Source organism: Carassius gibelio, chromosome A12, assembly GCF_023724105.1.
Source record: "Carassius gibelio isolate Cgi1373 ecotype wild population from Czech Republic chromosome A12, carGib1.2-hapl.c, whole genome shotgun sequence".
In the NCBI taxonomy this organism is placed as follows: domain Eukaryota; kingdom Metazoa; phylum Chordata; class Actinopteri; order Cypriniformes; family Cyprinidae; genus Carassius; species Carassius gibelio.
Genome location: NC_068382.1, coordinates 6,941,609 through 6,963,454, shown reverse-complemented (window position 1 = coordinate 6,963,454; position 21,846 = coordinate 6,941,609). Strand labels below are relative to the sequence as shown.

The 21,846-nt window shown below is 37.8% G+C and overlaps 1 protein-coding gene across 1 annotated transcript in view; it reads left to right on the top strand.

The window, feature by feature from the left end:
- Window positions 1-21,846, top strand: part of LOC128024996 (cGMP-dependent protein kinase 1) — a 153,378-nt gene that overhangs the window by 117,042 nt on the left and 14,490 nt on the right. Inside the window, exon 9 of the mRNA XM_052610931.1 lies at window positions 11,845-11,919. Coding sequence (XP_052466891.1) covers window positions 11,845-11,919 — 75 coding nt within the window. The remainder of the gene's footprint in view (window positions 1-11,844; window positions 11,920-21,846) is intronic.

The window sequence follows — 21,846 nt, the reverse complement described above, 5'->3', positions numbered from 1 at the left end:
AAGTAAAATACACTCGGGAGTAGACAGGCGCTTGGAATGATAAAAAATATGAGACAGCGCGTCCGGTTTGATGAATTTGGACCCAGGACGTATACGAAAGAGAGAAATCACACGACCGAAAAAAGAGCCCACGGAGCCTGTCAGAAGTTAAGTTGTTTGGCGGATCTGATTTATTCCAAGTTCTTATGATCGGTCCAGACAATAAAAGGTACCCCTGACCCTTCTAACCAGTGGTGCCATTCCTTAAATGCTAATTTGACTGCCAACAACTCTCTGTTACCAATATCATAATTACGTTTGGCAGTCAATAAGCGATGATAAGAAACACGCAAGGATGCATCTTATCGTCCGCGACAGTGTGCTGGGAAAGAACTGCTCCTACCCCAACCTCTGACACATTGACCTACACCACAAAATAATGTGATGGATCAGGGGCATCAGGGAGCTGAAACAAAGCGGCTCTTAAGGTTGGAAAATGCAGCCTCAACTGCATTAGACCAGCTGAACGTCATTCTGGTGGAGGTCAAGGCGGTCAGAGGAGCGACTAGTTGGCCGAAATTGCGAATAAAAAGCAGATCAAAATTAGCGAATCCCAGAAATCTCTGCAGGGCCTTACGAGAGTCTGGGATTGGCTAGTCTATCACAGCCTTAACCTTGTCAGGATCAATGTGCTTCCCCTCAGATGAAACGATATACCCTAAGAACAGAACAGACTGTGCATGAAACACGTATTTCCCCGCCTTTACAAAAAGTACATTCTGAGTACTGTTCAGAGGCTGAAGCCATCAGTAGCAAAGGATAAGTATTCTTTACCGTGATGTTGCTCACCCCCCGATACACGGTCGCGGAGAACCATCCTTCTTACCCACGAAAAAAATCTGGCACCCGCTGGAGACGAAGAAGGATGAATGAGCCCAGCTGCCAAAGAATTACAAATATATTTTTCCATGACCTCCCTCTCAGGGTTAGAAAGTGAGTATAACTTGCCTTTAGGTGAAGAGGTACCTGGCAATAAGTCCATGGCACAGTCATAGGGACGATGCAGAGTAAGTGAAGAGGCCCGGGACTTAATGAACACTCCCCTCAGGTCGAGATAGTCCTCCGGCACGTTAGATAGGTTCACTGGCTCCTCCTGTAACATAGAACTCCACAGCTCCACTCTGAGATGCAGCCCTGTCCCCAATTGATCCTGGGTCTGTGCTTGGCCAGCCAAGGATGACTCAGTACGATCGGGTTTGATCATTTACGGGACAGACTCTGAGATAATGTCCAGCCCTCCCACAGTACAGACATAATCCCCTCTCTCTACGATGTTGTCTCACCTCCCAGGAATGCCAAGCCCTACCCACCTGCATGGGCTCCTGGTCGACTGAATGGCTGACTGTGTGACCACTGTTACTGCCGGGAAACCCCCGTCCCTCAAAGCACGTGATTAGCCATGTCTGATCCATCCGTTGTTGTAGACGAGCATCCACAAGCAGTGCTAGCTCAAACAGTCCGTCGAGACTCTTGGGTAGCTTCAGGGTGTAAATCTCTCCTTGTATGTGGTCCCACTGCGCCTCCTTGTTCCAACAACACTCAACCGCCAGTGTACTAAATTTGGTAGCGTAATCAGAAATGGGTCTTCTCTCCTGGCGCAAATCTGCAAGCTTCACGTCACGCCACCGCCCGTTCAAAAACCCGCATCATCTCCTGAAAGAGTGTAGTGAATGAGGTGCAGCAAGGATTGTGGTTCTCCCACACCACTGTCCCCCACAGAGCTGTGTGTCCAGACAGTAAGGTCATGACTAACACCACCTTGGATTCCTCTGACGAAAAAGACACTGGTTGAAGAGAGAAAAATATGGCAAACTTAGTCAGGAATGCTCTACAGAGATGGGGCTCACCAGATTATCTTTCAGGTGTCGGTATCCAAGGCTCATGATGACTGGTCATGGAAAGAGGTTGATGAGGGACAGTCGTTGGAGTTGGCGCAGTGGGTGATGACAGATGTTGTACTTGGGTAGTTAGCTCGGACACCTCCATCACCAAAACCTGCACAACCCGAGCTGTGGCGAGCGCCTGTTCGTCCTGCTGATCCATACGATGAGCACTCTTAGCCTGTAAATATTCCTCTAAATCGGTAGTCCTCACTGGATCCATAGTTGGTCAGTTCTTTCTGTCAGGGGATACAGAAAAAGAACTGCAGAAGATCCAATTGCGAGTTAACAGTTTATTAACACAGAAGATTCAGAAAGTTCCAGAGAACCACTTTTAGGGTTTGAGCCAATACGCGCCATTTTCCGTGTCTTTCCCTTTAAATGCAAATGAGCTGGTGCTTCGGGGAAGAGGGCAGAGCTTCAAGAGCTCAAGCTCCAGCCTCTGCAAATAAACATTTCACTCTTCGTACAAGTGAAGGGAAGTTCGGATCATTTTACTGACTCTGACTTTTGAGTCTCATTCAGCAAAATGAACATTTTTTTTCAAGTCATTTCATTCATTTTAGCAAAATGTAATTAAAATGTTGCATGTTACTTCCCTAACACATCTAGTACTTATGCAAACGTTGATCACACTTCAAACAATACAAAACTAAAATGCTATAATAAACAGAATATATTAATTAATTCTTAACCTGGGTCTTCAGTCTGTGATTAGCTCACCTCAACTCTTGTCTAACAAGTTTTCGGATTTAAGTCGTTCCTTAATCAAGTAACAGACCCATACGATATTTCTGACATTTTTGTCACTATGTTTTTATTACAGTTTCTTGAGGATCTGTAGTGTGTTATTATTTTATAAATAAATAGAACCCTTTTAGAAATTAAATATTGATTAATGTCTTTTTGACTGTCTATCAGTAAATAAACACTAGGCTATATAATAATATCATAATACAAGGCTACAATGCAAAGTACTGTATTTATAGCCTAGTTTGTTAATTTTTACTCCAATTTTGAGTTTGCTGGTATAATAATTGCTTGACATATTGGTCTAATATATGTATAAGATGATTGCTCAAAAAGGACATAATGACATAAATTAAAAGGAAATAACATTTTGAATCCTAAACAAGTAACACTACAGTTATATAGTCTATAATCTGAACGGTGAACTCCAAAGACATAAATCATACAACAAAGTAATTTTTGAAGATTAGAATCCACTGAAAAAAAAAAAAAAAAAAACCTAACAGAAAAAATATTTTCTTTATCAAGGTGATTTCGCCATCATATGGACAAAATCTAAAGCATAACCAACTATTTATTACCACATTCAGTGTTATGGAAAAGTACCATCATGACAGAAATTAAAAGCAACAATTTGACAACAGAAATGCACCACGTAACTGTAAAAGTAAATAATAATTATAATAAAAAAATAATAATGTATCCATTTGTAAGGAAGGTTGTAAATTAACTAATTACTCTAGCCAAGGTTGTCACGTCACGGGACAAAAGAACGAACAAGACTGCATTGACTGCATTGGCTTAGCATATGGGGCTGTCACCATAGACAGTAAAAGAAATGGACACAGCGACCCCATTGGAACTCAATTGAGACAAATGAAGCCCAGTTTTAGCGTTTTTTAGCACTTCCGTTTCTGACGCGCAGACTCAAACGAAGCTTGACGACGTCAGCAACCTGTCTGCCAGATGTAAATCTTCTAAGTGGCTGTGCGTGCAAAATGCCATCGTTAATCTTGCAGAGACGGCGAGCATGAGCGGGGAGTTCTTTGTCGTGAGTGAGCAGGAGTAAGTATTCTGATTAATTATTTTGTATAGTATTTTAAAATGTAACGCCAGTACGCCATATTAAGTTAATTGCCTGCGAGCTTCTCCTCCTGTCTGTACGGTAATGCGACAGAGAGCCGAGTGGTTATGACGCAATCGTTAGCCTATTTTTTTACAAAAACTGTTTATACAGGGCCATAATGTAACATAGAAGGTAATGGAGCCCTTTATACATTGTCGCGTATCTTTAGAAATAAATAATGGACAAACAGAGTCTTTAAACGCCTCAGATGTAAAGTTATTCGCTGTCAAAGTGACGCCAAAATGAATGGGAGTCAATGGGAATGCTAACGCAAGTGAAGTTCTGCTAAAAGATGGCAGCCCCCACCCGACTTCAAATTCCGGTCGAGTTCCTTGCCCCTTGGCTGTCACGTGATTAAGGAACGAGTCAAAAACCCGAAAGTCCCGAAAGATGAACTAATCAATTCCCTTTTCAGCTAAATACTGTACTGACAGACACAGGTAAACTACTACTAGCAGAACAGAACCTACAGAATATTGCGCATGCGCAACTGAATGAATCACTCCACAAGACGACTCGTTCTCCTTGAGTCACATTAAAAATGCATTCAAAATGAACGAATCGTTCAAGAACGACACATCACTAGTTAGTGCAAGCCTGTTATATTTACAGAAAATGCACTCACTTTCAAAAATCATCTGATTGTACTGTGCATAGAAAACTCTCTTTATGAATTACACAGACGAGAGCATGAAACAATAAAAAAATAACTCATGGTGCAATTGCATGCTATTACAAACTTTATAAGCCCTACTTGTGATTACGAGCTTGCCTAATTCCAGCAGTCAACTTCACATTGCTTTCATATGCATTTTTGACCTATTTATGATCATTCTTGTAGCATGTGACAGCAGCATCAGTTAAAACAGACAGACAATGGTAGGTTTAGCAACATTAGAAAGGTCATTTGGAAAACTAACGTGTAATAATTACTTCCTCTGGAGGTGTAGCTGGATCACGAACAGTTGGCACTGCTCCATCCTTCAGGAGCAAAAGCTCCTTAAAGGGTGGGTGAAATGCTATTCCATGCATACTGAGTTTTTTACACTGTTAAAGAGTTGGATTCCCATGCTAAACATGGACAAAGTTTTAAAAAATTAAGTTGTACGTTTGAAGGAGTATTTCTAGAGTTGGGGTACTCGCACTTGGACTCGGACTCGAGTCCGGACTCGAGTCCAATTTTGAATGAACTCGGACTTGTCACGCACTCGGGTGAATTTGTACTCGGACTTGACACGGACTTGAACATTTTGGACTCGGAAAATATTCCGAGTACAGTCGAGTCCGCGTCATGTGTAACAATAAAACCAGCATAAAATTGAAATGATAAATTAATGAATGTCTCCCCTTCTGTCATTTTACTGCACCACACCGGCAGGCAGAAGTCTCCTGCTTGCAGATGAAACACACGCACCACTCACTGCATATCAGTGTGGATTAGTGATGGGAAGTTCGATTCTTTTCCGCGAACCGGTTCTTTCGGACGGTTTGATTCAATAAACCGGTTGAAAAAAAAAACAGTTCACCGGATACATAATCCATTGCGATGTATTTGTTATTAAATGAACTTACGTTTCGTCAGATTGCCCTTCATTCAAGCCCTCGGTTTACCCGCACTCATTACATTAGCACAAAATCAGTTCAGAATCAATCACCAAAAGAATCAGTTCGGTTCAGACGCGCTGTGAGTCAGTCGGCTTCATGCTGAATCACGAATGCGCAGTATCATCAGCTCCTCGGTTCTCGAATCGGACGCGTCCGAAAGAAACGGTTTTCGGTTCAGTGTACTGATGATCTGAAAACTGATACAACCGGTTCTTGACTCGAGAACGAGAATCGCTCAAAACCCGGGTAGTAAAATCTGACAGGGTAGGATAAAATGTCAGGACACCGGCACATGCTGCGCAGTATCATCAGCTGTTCTACTCGTGTTCATGTTCTGTTTACTACAAACTCAGTTTGTGAATCTGTCATCATTAACTATAAATACAGTACAGATATTTCATAAATCATCCCTTATTCATATTAAACATGGAGTCTTTAGAGTCTTAATTATTGTCCAACTTCCCTGAAAACCCATTTGGCCTATACATAATCTACAATATACAGATTAGAAACAAGTAGCCCCTATCTTAAAAAAAAAAAGTATATATATATATATATATATATATATATATATATATATTATAGTTTTATCACACTTTCCGATGTTTAACAAAATACTTGAAAAAGACACGGTTTTCGGTTCAGTGTACTGGTGATCCGAAAACCGATGCAACTGAGTACCAAAGACAGCAGCAGCAACCAACAGATGCTGCACAGCTCAGCATTGCAGGATTTGCAAGACCAGAACTGACCAAACAAGCAATGCAACTTTATGATGCAAGTTCTCCAAGACAACAAGAAATTCATAATGTCATCATTAAGGATCTCTCCTCATTGGCTGCACTTTACCTCTGTCAAATGTGGGGGAGAGGCATTAAATAACTGAAATGTCTCTCTTTAACTGGAGGACAATATAGTGTGATACAATAATAAAATAGGTTCATTTGTATTTTCATGCACTTGTAATACAATAAAACCTTTGAAAACTTTTTTGATAGGAAACTAGTTCTGTTGACATAAAATAAAAATGTTCAATGGCAATGACTAGATGTAACAGTGGTATTTTTTTTATTACATTTTTATATTGCCATTGGTTTAATGGGTTGAAAGGTTAAAATATAAATAGAATGTAAAAATGTACAATACCAATTTATAATCTTTTTAAATTTAATTACTTTCTGGACTCGGGCGGACTCGACTCGGACTCGGCCTTTAAGGACTCGGACTTGAGTCCAACTCGGCCCCTTTTGGACTCGGACTCGGACTTGGACTCGATGTTTGTGGACTTGGTCTTGACTCGTACTCGACAAAGGTGGACTCGGACCCAACTCTAAGTATTTCTGTTCCAAAAATACTCCTTCCAGTTTGTCACAAGTTTCGGAAAGTTTTTTTCGAGTATGGCTCTGTGTGACGTTAGATGGAGCGGAATTTCCTTATATGGGTCCTGAGGGCACGTTTGCCGGAAGAGCGCGCGCTCCCGTATAGCAGAGCACTGAGAGCACAACAGACTTCACTGATCAGAGCGAGAGCGTCGCGAAATGTCACAAAAGAAGTGTATTTTTGGTTGCCAGGGCAAGACAACCCTGCACAGATTACCAAAGAAAAAACAGCATTAAGGGACCAGTGGATGGAGTTTATTTTTACAGAGCATCAACGGAGTTGTGCAAGTGTTTGTGTTTGTTCCCTGCATTTCTAAAATGCTTGTTTTACAAACATGGCCCAGTTTGACGACGGATTTGCGTATCGTTTATTTCTTAAGGATGATGCAATCCCAACGAAAAAGGGTCACGATTGTGTGTTGGAACCACAGGCGGTGAGTAAAACTGCTTAAAATATCTCTGCCTCCTTGTTAGTGCGTCCGCCTCCCATCCGAGACCCGAGTTCGAGCCCCGCTCGGAGCGAGTCCTTGCTGCTGCTGCTCTCGTTCAGTTTCAGCCTTCACAGCTGTCACAGCTTCCAAACGCTCTCAACGCAACTGGCGCTCGTGATTCTTTAGCTCCGCCCACACGTCACGCCTCCAGGCGCTCGTGTTTTTCCAGGAAAAATCGGTACAGACTATCTTTCTCTTATGAATATAATAAAACTAAATACTTTTTGGAGTTATGAAGGATGCAGTACTACTCTATAGGTACTCAAGATTAACATGATATTGAGTGAAAACGAGCATTTCACCCCCCCTTTAATACTGACCCTCATTCAAAAAGCAGTCCGGTGTAAAATGATTCGCACAGACATAAACAAATTTCGGAAGAGTTGAGGGAGCAGTTTCTTCCAAAACAAAATGAATTTACCTCGTCTTCAGCAGCTCAGATTTCGGGAGTAAATTGAAAAAGCTATGTGGATTCATACATCCAGCTTCATTACACCTAAAGTGCTTGGGAGACATTCTTGTGTGTACAACTCACTCAGGGCAGTTCTATTTTAAAATGGTAGTGTCTGTCAACTTTCATGGGCGGGGCCTCTGGCTAATGTGACATCACATTAGCAGCAATGCTGAAAACAGGTCGCTGTGATCGCTGTGATACACCGCTTATTATTTATGGGGATTCAAAAAAGGAGTAGGTGGATTTTTTTCATTATAGGGTGGTCGTGTACACACACTGTCAGCACACATTTTTGTCCAAACAACATGTGAAAGTGAATTTTGCATAATAGGTCCCTTTTAAAACACATTAAAAAACAACTGTTTTGTGATGCATGTTTTTAATTTCTTAATTAAAATGATGTTTTTTTTTTGTATTTCTTTAAGCATGAAGTAAAAAATATCATAAAATGTAAATTAAAATTATATTATATTAAAAACTGTTTTATTTAAATATTTTTATATGCAGTATCATATCATGTTTCAACATTAATATACAAAAATATATACTTAAAAGCTTGAAAATAACTATGATGTGAACACGTACATGTACGTGACTTATTTTATATATAAGGAAAATATGTTTTCTATGTTATATGCCTACTTGATGGTTACACCATATTATATTTTTCATATGTTTATCTAGTTTATATAGCATTTGTTTGATTATAATGTCTATAAAAAACAAGCAAAGCTAAATAAATAAACTTAATAAATGTAAAGATTTGTTGAAAATATTTAGTTTTTTTAAAGTCATATGAAATCGAGTGAAATCATGTGAGTGACTTTGGGTACACACCCCAGAACATTTCTGCTACTAATTCTGGGGCTTCACTTGGGACTGTGCTAAGAATACATTGTGAAATGGGTCAGAAGTGCAGTGATATAAAGTTATTCACATTTTAAATGTCCATCAAATCATTATTATGGCTCGGGTTACCGCTGTCCTGCCTGACCCGAGCTGCCAAGACTAAAAAGACTGTAGAAATCACGGTAACATCCAACAAAATGATGCCATTAGGATTTAAAGCTTTCAATTAATCCTACAATTTAGCTCTTAACCATAAAAATGATTGTTCCCTTTTTATTTTCAATGTTTCATTAGAGTTCTAATAAAAATATGAGATAATGTGAGAATTCTCTGGTGGATGAGTCATATCCTGAAGCACAGCAGCTGAAATAATGAACACTATTACTTTTTCCCTCTCATGTCTAAATCTCTTATCCTGTAGCAACATAGGTGATACAATATTTCTCTGATTTAATAAGAGGATAGGGGGGAGGGGGGATCACTTTTTATGTATTGTGCTAAGGGATTTTTTTTTATCCACTGGCAAATTGTGACATGACATTCGATGTTGAAGAGTATAAGACAGGAAGTCCTAAATTTCAGGTCAATATGAAATTAAAAGTGACCCTATTTACTTGCATGCAAACAGGACTCTGGTGTGAATACAACAGTCAATTTGTATATGAAACATGAGAAAATGTAAATAGGTTAGGATAAATGCTCAGTTTAACTTTCTTGCCAGATTAGGACACTACAGTTTCAAAGCAACTCGACGATTGATTTGCTAATGATGGATGAATACTTAGTTTGGTGAAAGAGATGTAAACATGAGTAAGAGTCAGACTTAAATGACACTTAAGCTGTTATTTGAATATTTTTTTTTTTTTTTTTTAGCCATCATTTTATTTTTCCACTCCACTGGTCACAACTGAAAGCCAAACTCATAACATGTATAAATCAGACAGGCAATAATTTAAAGTAATAATAAATTAAAACATTTATGAAATATTAGGCTCAGCAGCCTTGGCAAACTGACTATTTGTGAATTTTTTAAAGATGCTTGCAGCCCCCCTTCAATTAATGCACAGTGGAAAACACCTTTTTCCTCATCTTTATAATCATTCTTATAACAGTCACATTAACACACACACACACACACACACACGTTTGTTTTTGTGAAAAGTGGGGACATTCCATAGGCGTAATGGTTTTTATACTGTAGAAACTGTATATTCTATCGCCATTCACCAACCCTACCCCTAAACCTAGCCCTCACAGGAAACTTTGTGCATTTTTACTTTCTCAAAAAAACTCATTCTGTATGATTTATAAGCGTTTTGAAAAATGGGGACATGGCTTGTGTCCTCTTAAGTCACCTTCTCCTTGTAATATATATATATATATATATATATATATATATATATATATATATATATATATATATATATATATATATATATATATATATATATTTATTTTTTTTTATTTTGTTTTTACTATATCCCTCATTATTTGTTTGTGCTAATATTGAAAAAGCCACAGATCTATTTCCTTCAAATTAAGTTTAATGGGATGAAAAGCATTTGGGATGCACTGTGCTGTGACTGAATTTGCTCTGTGAAGATCATAGATCTACAGTCATGCCCAAAAATTTAAGATTTTCAAATGGGGAAAAATATCATTATGAAATAAATGTTTTTCTCTAATACACATTGGCCACAAATAAGGACACCCCTAGAAATTATTATGAGTAAAATAACTCTGAAGTATATTCCCATTCATATTCACAATTTTGAGTACTTCAGGGTGATAATGAACATGAAATTATCCAGCCATTGCTTCCTGTTTCATAGAAATATAAATGGGGGAAAAACAAAGCCCAAATGCCCTTAATCATCCATCACAATGAGAAAAAACAAAGAATATATTTCTGATGTGCAGCAAAAGATAATTGAGCTTCACAAATTAGTGAAGTGGCTATAAGAAAAGAGCTAGAGCAGTGAAAATTCCCATTTCCACCACCAGGGCAATAATTAAGAATTTCCAGTGAACAGAAAATGTTACCAAACTGCCTGGAAGAGGACGTATGTCTTTATCATCCTAATGTGTGGTAAAGAGGAGAGTTTGAGTGGCTAAAGACTCTCCAAGGATCACAGCTGGACAATTGCAGAAAATAGTTGAGTCTCGGGTTCAGAAAACCTTAAATAAAAATTGTCAAACAGAACCTACATCACCACATGTTATTTAGGAGGGTTTCAAGAAAAATTCTCCTAGCTCATCCAAAAACAAACTCCAGCATATTCAGTTATCAGTCACGACTGGAACTTCAACTGGACTGGCTTCTATGGTCAGATCAAACTAAAAAATTAGTTTTTTTAGCAGCAAACACTCAAGATGGGTTCGGTGAAAACAGGGATAAAAAGTACCCCATGTGTACAATGAAATATACAGCTGTATTTTTGATGTTGTGGGGCTATATTTCTGCTGGAGGTCCAGGACATCTTGTTTAGACACATGGCATCATGGATTCTATCAAATACCAACAGATAAAAAATCAAAACAAGACTCGATTAGAAATCTTATAATGGACCATGTTTGGATCATCCAACCGTACAATAATCCAAACACAAATCTCAAAAAGAACACAAAAATGGGTCACTGAGCTCAAAACCAAGCTTCTGCTATGGCCATTCCTGTCCTCTGACCTGAACCTATAGAGAATGAGAGGAGTGAACTGAAGAGGAGAAGCACCAACATGGAGCTGTTAATCTGAAGGGTCTGGAGTGATTCTGGATGAAGGAATGTTCTCTGATCTCTTGTGAGGTGTTCTCTAACCTCATCAGGCATTATAGGAGAAAATTTTGACCTGTTAAACTGGCAAATGAAGGTTTCAAAAATAATTCACAAGTGTGTCCTTAATTGTAGCCAATGTGTATTAGAGAAAAACATTTATTTCATAATGATATCTCCCCCTTTTTAAATTCTTATTATCCAATGAAAGGTTAGCTTTTTGTAAATGTTTAAAATAAAAGATCAAAAGGATTAACAATGCAGATTAATTTTCACAGCCTTCTTTGATCATATTTACCAAGGGTGTCCATATTTTTGGTCATGACTGTACACAGCATGCAGTCAAATAGTTTGTTCCTGAATGATAGTTGTCTGTGTATGGCAATATTCAATACAAATGGTTCCTAAAATGGCACATTTTGTTTCATTAAGTCGGGTGGGGGGTGGTTTGAATTAGTTATTTAAAAATAGCACCGATTTATTTTTCTGTTCATATTTGCAGGTCCTTCAAACACTTGATTGGAGGTCTGGACGACGTCTCTAACAAAGGCTATGATGATGCTGGCACCAAAGCAAAGTAAGTCTGATACTATAGATAGATAGATAGATAGATAGATAGATAGATAGATAGATAGATAGATAGATAGATAGATAGATAGATAGATAGATAGATAGATAGATAGATAGATAGATAGATAGATAGATAGATATCTTTACACATATATGAGCTTCATACACAAATACAACATGCTCCCTATATTATTAACATATCTGTGATATGACTCTCTCCCTTAATGAGTTTGACAATGTGGTGTATGATTTAGGTCCACATAGGAGAAATTAATTGGTCTGTTTTTCATTTGATTTGCTTGTCTGGCTGTGCTCTAACCTCCTTGTGGCTATAACTATTTCAGCTGGACAGGTTTTCAAGAATGAGCAACCCAGTATGACTAAATGCATTGTAGTTTTCAACATTTATCTATCTATGCTCAATGCTATGCATAATGCTTCGTAACATTCAATCTTTGTAAGCTTCAGCCATAGTTTTGTTTATGGCAAGACGTTTTAACATTTAATCTATAAACTGTTCTATTATCTATTTTTATGATACTATTACGTATGTTTTAGATACTAGTATATTTTCCATTAAGTAATATTACATATACATTAGCTACTAGTGCTTTTTATTTATGTACTACTTTCTTTTATTTTTTTTTAAAGATATTAGTACTTATTCATTAGATTTTTTTTTTTTTTAATTAGATACTGGTACTCATTCATTATATACTATAAACTATTAAATAGACACTAGTAATAAATTAATTCGATACCGGTACTTATTATTAGATACTAGTACTTATTTGTTAGATACTAGTACATATTAAATAGATACTAGTACTTGTTCATTCGATACTAATACATTTTGCACTTGACTTGTGACTTGTAACACATCATTTTGCCATTGACTTATATGGGGATCTGTCCTTGAGATATCAACTATTCTGTTTTGAATAGTATGTATCCAAATAACCCTGCATGTTTGTCCAACTCTGCAACCTTCCCCATACCCCACCCCCCACCAGGAGATTGTTCAGGTTTAGATTATTTATTTATTTATTTATTTATTTTTGTTAAACCCCACTATTGGAATAAGTACTACTATCTAATGAATAAGTACTAGTAACTTTACAAAAGTCACTGGTATCTAAAAAAAAATAAGTACTAGTAGCATGAAAATAGATACTGGTGTGGGTTAAATGTTAAAAGGGCTTGCCATACTTTGTTAGGTCCAGTCTTAACAGTATTATGTCCTAACAGACTTTCCACATGTAGTTTAGCTGAAACAAACTTTCCATTTCAATGACTTTTTTGCTTAATGAGGTATCGATGTTATAAAAAAAAGGAGTATACACACACAGTGAGTGATCTAAGAGCGCCCTCATGTGGCCATAGCTAGATGTACAGTGTCCATTGGTAAACATATTGTAGGCTATTTAGAATCTCTTGTCAGTTATAGATTTCAATTTGATTTTAATTATATTATTGTTTTTAAATTACTGTGGACTATAAACACTGTTCAACAGAGCATATATCTGAGCACTATTAATTAGTATTGTATTTTTATAATGTTCATACCCACTACTTTTTCTGTGCAAAACAATTTACAGTGAACTGAACAATATAATTACATGACAGTAACTTGCTTGATATGAGGGGGTGGTTTTAATATGCATTAAATTAAATTGCTGCATGTTGTTGAGCTCTAGATGTAAACAGAGGCTAGATGTGTGTTTAATGAAGAGAGTGTCTGTTAAAAGCACAGACATGGCTATTGCTATAGCCGTAGTCAGTCTGTTTTATATATTTATTTTAACTAAAAAGACAAGTTTACTATTTTTCATTTATACATATTTTTTTCTCTCTCCTGTGTACAAATATCAAAACTAATAAAATTACAATAATAGAAAAAAAAGATTATTAATGACAGCTCAATTAAATACAATGTCAGTTTTTTTGTTTTTTTTTCTCCAGTATGCGAGATAAATTCCAAGAAGTTTGTAGTGCTCATATTTTGGAACAGACGAATAGTGGTGCTTCTAATTAAGTGATAAAAGCAGTTGCAATCTGTTTTAAATACAGCAGATATACAGTATACATCTATTATTTTATCCAAAGTACAAATTTTATGTATAAATGTGGCTGCATGATAATTGTAATATAGCTTAATGGGGTTTTGAAATCAAAGTCTGCTGTTTAATTAAATATCTGTATATTCTGATGTTTTATGTTTCAGTCTGAAACACAGTATGTTCATATACAACTCAAGTTTCTAGTTTCACAGAAAATAAAATCTCCAGAAAACATCTCTGCATGTGCTAGTAAGTAAGTAATTACATATTGTACAGTATGTGCTATGAGTTTAATGTGAATTTGAGAGTGTTCACTTGTTTTTTTTTTTTTTTTTTTTTTTTTTTTTTTGCAGCATTTCACCAGAATTCATAAATATTAGTAATGGAACTTGTAGTGTTAAATAAAATTATAGTTATTAGCAAATATTTATTTGTATTACAGGGTAAATGTTTTGTAATTGATATTTGAGACACTATCACAAGTAAACAGAGGTTTGACTACACTTTACAGTCCAGTGGTCAACATAAAACACACACAAAATCTAGTTTATTTGCATGTTTACATGACCATGAAACAACATCAGAGAACCATGGACATGCAAATGTGTTGTTACATTTTTATTATATTAACATCAAATATCTTGAGGTACTTCAAGTAAATATTTAACATCTATGGGGTTTGATCAGAGATGGTTAGTAATGAAGTTACTATTTACACCATTATATTTGCTTGAGAACATTTGTACTTTTAAGAGTATGTTTAAAGTTGTTTACTTTTACTTTAACTCAAGTAAATTCCTAATGAAAAAAAAAAAAAAACTGTGTGTGTGTGTTTGTGTGTGTGTTCCCTTTTTTCCAGAATGCGATATATTCTCTCAACCAATTACAGAGCACCATTCCATGCACTCTAGAGAGTAATGGCGGCACTTAGAATATACTCTGCATCTTAATATTACTCATTTACCTTTTATTTTTGAACAACAAACAAGAGCTGGGTGATAAATCACATGTGATTGTCATAAGCATCTCATCAGTAAAGCCAGTTCTGTGATTACTAGTAGAGGTAAATCTCCATCACAGGCTTTTAGATGGAGTGACATTTAATACACAGAGCCATAGATCACTGACAAGCTACGCTATATCACGTTCATTAGATGAACCAAATTCGATTATGAATGTGATATCGCGTATCTTGTCATATTGATTCAATGGATTTATTGCATTTTGAGAAACAAAAAAGAATCATGGATTTGTTGCATTTTGGGAGGGGGGAATAATACCATTTTATAATAAATCTTTGAAAATCAAAACCTGTATTTTAATGTTATTATAACCTTAATATGCTATGTGAAAGTTGGTTGAATAGTGGTTCACTTTCTCTGTAAAGAAATCACATTTTTATTCAAATGAATCAAAATGGATTTATTGCGTTTGGGAACCAAACTCTTCATATATATGTATGTGTGTGTGTTTGTGTTTGTGTGTATTTGGATACTGTACCCACCTCTGGGTTTGACTGGCAAAAATGTTTGGGAATCTCTGTACTAAATAATTTAAATGGTTTGTGGCTGTGACATAAACTAAAGGCTATGGGCCCTTTAAAACATGGGCCAGGTCATTCGATATGTCTGCTTTCTGTTTCAAAGATATCAACGATGAATGAAAACTAGTAATTTGTTTATTTCATGTCTTTAAAGTGATAGTTTACCCAAAAAATAATAATTCTGTCTTCATTTATTCACCCTTAAGTTTTCCCAAAACTGTATGTGTTTCTATCTTCTGTTGAACACAAAAGAAGATATTTTGAAGAATGTTGATAAACAAACAGTTGATGATAGCTCATTTAATTCCATAATATGGAAAACAATAGACAATGGTGGAAGTCAATGGCTACAATCAACAGTCCGGTTACCAGGATTCTTAAATGGTTACCAGTATTCTTTAAAAAAAAAAATCTAACTGGTTTGGAACAACTTGAGGGTGAATAAAAGAAGACATAATTGTTATTTTTTTATTTGAACTATTATTTTAAGGAGAACATGAACATGTCAAAACTGATATCCATTTAGCTAAAACTGCTGAAGAATTGGTCATGTTCATATGTAGGTCTGGAAGTGGCCCAGCTGAATGAACAGTTCCTGGCTGAAAGGATAAAGCCATGTTTGCTTAATTCATATACTGCTGTTGGCTCAACACAGCTGGAAGTGTGACTCATCATGCAGATCATCTGCTTCCAGTCCAATCACAGTGTTTCTTTGCTCATGAGAGTCGCACAGCCCAGCGGCATAGTGCTAAAAATGGGACCCAGGTGTGTTTCTCGAAACACTGGGATTAGACAGTGCTCTGTTGTTGAAATGCAAGCCAGTGGTCAGCTTGAAGGAAGGATGGCATAGTGTACATACTGTATGGTGGTCTTGTTGCCGTGGCGGCTGGTCAGTGTGTGTATTCAGCACCTCTGTTCTCATTAGAGTGTTTGGCATGTGGAGGAGCTTGAGTGCTGAATACACAGAGAGATCTGAAGTTGTGTTAATGAAATGCTCTCTGCTCACAATAGCAAGTGTCTAAACAACCTCTATCACCCAAGAGAATTACCTTACATTCATTAGTTACTAGGATACTGGCCTTTGGCTTAATGTTTGTGTGTGTGTGTTTGTGTGTGTGTGTGTGTGCGTGCTTGCGTGTGTGTGCACTCTTGTTTTTGTGACATATCAGGACACAACTCATGGTATGGTATGACATAGGTATTACAAGGAGAGGGTGACTTATGAGGACATAACCTATGTCCCCATTTTTCAAACGCTTATAAATCATACAGAATGAGTTTTATTTGAGAAAGTTAAAATGCACAAAGTTTCCTGTGAGGGTTAGGGTTAGGTGTAGGGTTGGTGTAGGGCCATAGAATATACAGTTTGACACTGGCAAGAAACGGATCTCCGTTCACCATCTGCAATGAGGAGCCATCGCTAAAAAGAGTGCCAGAGCTGAGGATCGCCCTGGAGCAAGAGCCCCACATGATGTCTGAACAGGTGTGATCCCGCAATGGAGGATTCCACAGTGGAGTGCGCGAGTACTGAAAGAAACCTCAACCAGTGCACCAACACTGGGGGTGAGTTGCTTCTGGACTCAGGGGACTTAATAGACCGGGAGGCAGATATAAATGCAGACATGCCCATCCTCCTCCTACCTTCCTCAAAATTTCCAGTCTGCCCTGAAGTGTCTGCCCGGACTGTCGTTCCCCTGTCTGCTTTGCTCCCAGTGCAGCGAGTTGTGATTTGATGTGTGTGGGTAGAGCACACCAGCCCAGAGAGCCCGGAGGCTAACAAATAAAAACACCCACCCTACCGCTCCTGCCTCCTCCACCATTGTTGTCTGGTAGCCCCTCTGCTCACCCTCAGCCCACCATCCGTATGGTGCGAGTACCACGGGTCTGCCAGTCTCCATCGTCGGCGTGGCTGGGAATCCCTTAACTCCGCCTCCAGCCTCTGATTCCCAAACTCCACCTTAGCCCATCGACCCAGCGGCTCCACTATGGCTCCTAGCTCCCTTCTCTCCGCCGTGGCCCATCAGTCCACCAGCTCCGCAGGGCTCCCTCATCCCTCCAGCTCCACCTTGGTCAGTTTTCGACCATCTACAGCCTTGGTTCTCCATTCCTCCAGCTTTGCCTCATCCCTCTGTCCCTCTGGCTCTGAGAGGCTCCTCCTTCCCTTCTGTTTCTCCCTGGTCCTCTGTCACTCTGGCTCCACTGCAGCCTTCCGGATCCCCGTCTCTGCTTTGGTCGCCCGAGCCATCTGCTCCACCTTGGCCCTCTGGATCTTCCCCATCACCCTGGCTCATCGGCTCTCCGTCTCTGCCTCAGGCTCCTCCCTCCATCGGCTCCACCGTGGGTCACCTTCATGGCTGTGGTCTGGGTTCCCCCCTGGCTCTGCCTGCTTTAGGTCCCTCCTGGCTCCTCCCTGGCTCCTCCCTTCACGTGGTCCACCCGAACCTCCTCCTGAGTTCACTTCCGTCCCTGATTTTGTTGTTCCTGTGTCATCCGGGAGGGGGGCAAACTGTCACACCCCTTGATTGTCTGTGTGTGTATTCCTCCCCTTGACCCAGTTTCTCCCTTGTGTGATTGTATGATTTGGTTCAGGTGTGTCTCGTTTATTAGGCCACGTTAAGTCTCGTATTTAAAGTGTTTTCCATTCCTTTGTTCCTTGGTCCTGTGTCGTCTATACTATGTGCTCTGTGTGTTTTCCTGTCTGCCCTGTGTTACCCATATTCGGATTGATTAAAGACTACAATCGTGAATCTCCTACAGAAGGTATTTTTTATGTATTGCTATGTTTTTGAACTAATGCCTAATGTTTTGAATGTTATATGTATACACATGTATACAAGTTGTCCTGCAACAGGATTTATAAAACTAACCTGCTGCATGTCGAAAACTGTTACTGACTTGGACTTGTGACATAGGCCTTCAGACTTGGATTTAAAGGCTTGGCACCATATCTGCCAAAAAAATTGACAGTCTGATCTGAGGTTACACCAAAAGTTGCTTCACATAGCTTTGGCTCCGCTGGCTGTGCTGAGATAAGACAGATGTTATTTCACACTATGTTGTAGCAGAGAAATAAGGACACTGTGTTCTGTCCTCCGCAATATGGCAGACACATTTCACATTGGACTTATGCTGTCAATCAACAAATACTTAGGGATTACTTTTATTCTCTGTCTTGACTTCACCAAGAGCACACTTCATGCATGTTGACTGTGTTTGGGCTGGACTTGTGGCTGACAGCTGTCTCCTGTCCCTCTTACAAGCATGTTGATTTTCTTAAGAATCATCTGACGTAAACAGCCTCTACTGTATGTAGAAGCAGAGGAGACCCTGCAATGTGTATTGCACAGCTGATTGTGTAACACATACTGAATGGTGATTGGCAATTGACCAGCCTCAGCAATTGTCCCAAGGAGTGTTTTCATCAGATTTATTCAAGGCTAACAAAAGATTTATTCAAGAAAAGTAGCTATATTTTAAGTGTGATACAGGTATTATACAGATATTAGATCTGGTTTTTGGTATCTCAGCCTGTTTTTTGTTGTTGTTGTTGTTTGTTTGTGGGGTTTTTTGTTTGTTTTTCATCTCGTCCAGTTTGGACCACTGCTAAGACCAGAAAATATTGGTGAAGATCTTGGATACACTAAAACAACTTTGGGGGGGGGGTCTTTCATATAGAACACATTTTTGCATTCAACTGCACTGATTTTCCATCTAAACATGCGCTAGATGGTTGTCTTTGATTGCTTTGCCTGCATCTCACACATGAGGGGGCATTTTTTTTTTTTTAAGATTTTGTCAAGTGAAACAGGTAGACCTTTAAAGAAAGCATTTTATTATCCCACTGCTCTGTGTCTCATGTTTTTAACCACAAAAGTACATTATGCACGAACAGCCCCTTAAAAAAGTGATGAGTGGCTGAATTTATGGAGTTGAAGGCAAAACTTTTGATAGTTGGGATTTTTTTGGGTTGACATAGTGAATAAGTCTATAAGTAAATAAGTATTTTTCCGCATATTGTTGATATGATTTAATATATTACTAATCAGGTATGCTTTTTTGCATTAACCTTTGCACAAAAACAATGATGCTGTTTTGTTTGCAATTTATGAAATTGTATTTGTTTTATTAAATACATTTGTTTAAAATGTCATGCAGTTTCTTAGACAGTAATATCATTTAATTCCTATGGATTAACAGTTTACTGCTGTGCCTGAATGCTGAGGAGATATTAAAAAGACTTCTTTAAACTGTTATAAGCCTTGAACCTAGCCAAACAGCTATGAAATGAATCACAACATTACAAACTCAATGCAAAATGTTAATTAAAAATTCCTAACTGTGCTCTCTTGTGGTCTCATGAGACAATTATGTCTTTAAAAATATATATGATTTGAGTATTAGTAATATTTAAGGGAAAAAAAAGGAGAAACAAAAAATTTTCAGACCTTTTTTAACAAATCATGTGCAATTTCACCAACACTATTCATACCACTGTTTACAACCATACAACATTTTTTTTTTTTAAAAACATTTGCATGCACTTAACATAAATAAATATATCATATTTACCATATTTGCTTGCATCATATAGTAATATTTTTCCAGACATACAATACGGAAACAGTCTTGGCAGACACTTATGTAAGTCGGTTATTTTTGCACCTGTCCTTTCACTCTCAAGTACAACCTATTTGACAGCTCAGCTCAGTTACTCACAACCTCCAGAGGTTCAGTTGTATTCTGTATCACTGACTATAAGTCCACATCCGTCAATATGCCAATACATGTGTTTGGCATGGTGTTTTTTGAGCATATAGTTTAACATACCTTTACTTCAAGAACATTGACTTCGAGATCTGGGATCTTGGTTTATGAACAGATGTTCCCATTTCCCATTTATCATAAATATTTCAGTCCTTACATCTTCAAATCTTGAGCCCTTGAACCAAACAAACCATCTCTAAAAGACAAGAACATTTGTGTGTACACACACACACACCTCCACACAAACATCCATTTCACTATAGATAAAATGAATGGGACTTTTACTTTCCAAGCTTGACTCCAAAGCAAATTGCCAAGAATTTAATTGCCTAGTATGGAGAGCTATTACAATATAATTATTATCTGTAATTAAATTGTGTAATAATTATACAAGCAGTCAGTCGGTTGAAGTGCTCATGTGTTATCACTGTCACGCTGTAGTTTGGAGAAAGGCCATTAGTCCATCATAATGACATTTGTTATCTGTGGCCTCAGAAGAGGGAGTTGAAGGAACAAGGCTTAGATTGGTGAGAAGTCAGTACCGCTGTTAGGATTCATGTGACTGAGACCTCGCACATAGATCTAAAAATACACGAAGAATCAAACCCCATGTAAGGCCATTATACCAATGATACATGACCCAACTGCTAATGGTTGTTATATCAGGGTGCGAAGCTGATAACCAAGGTCCTTGATTCTCAACTTTGGCTTTTTAGTCTGCATCTACATGACAACGATGTAGTCAAAAACAGAAACATTTTTCACTTGCGTTTTTAAAAAGTTTCACATATTCAATACAATGTTTTCAAAATGATTCGCGTTTAAACATATCTGCGAAAATGGCCAAAAATGCTGTATTATGTTTACCAGGACAGTAGTTAGTGCTGTCAATTTGTTAGTAAACAGTACCTGTAGGGAAGTGACAGTTATATGTTGTATATGATGCATCTCTGCTGGTGGCTGTACTATTGGTGAACTAAATCCACACTTTGCTCAAGAAGTGTTGGCAAACTCTTGATCAGCAACAAAAGTACCATATACTTCGCCATTGTTGTGTATGTTGGTTCGAGCTTGCCTTTAAAATCGACACTTAGTGCACATGTCTACATATATAAAATGTATTATGCACATGCATGATGTCATTGTTTTCAAAGATTCCTGTATTGGCTGTTTACATGGAACCAATAATGGTGGCGTTTTAAAAAACTTGCACATTACAAATGTTCATAAGTAGATTAAACAGAAATTCAAGTCAATAAATAAAATAAATACACTTTACAAATAATAAAAGCAATATTGAATACAAATACATCTGTCTTTATACATTTGTGTCAGTTTAAATTTTAGTATAAAAGCCTAAAAAGTATAGTATGTAAAAAAAAAAAACAAGTGTTGTTTATATTGACGGGTTTACAGCGTGTCAGGTTCCACAGATATGTGGAACGGTCACATGCATGCACTGGATTTAGCTCACCTCTGTCATGCTACTTGACAACCATTAAATTATATTTCGTGGTTGCTCTAGAAAGGTCTATGCTGGACATTTTACAAGGCCTTTGAATTGATA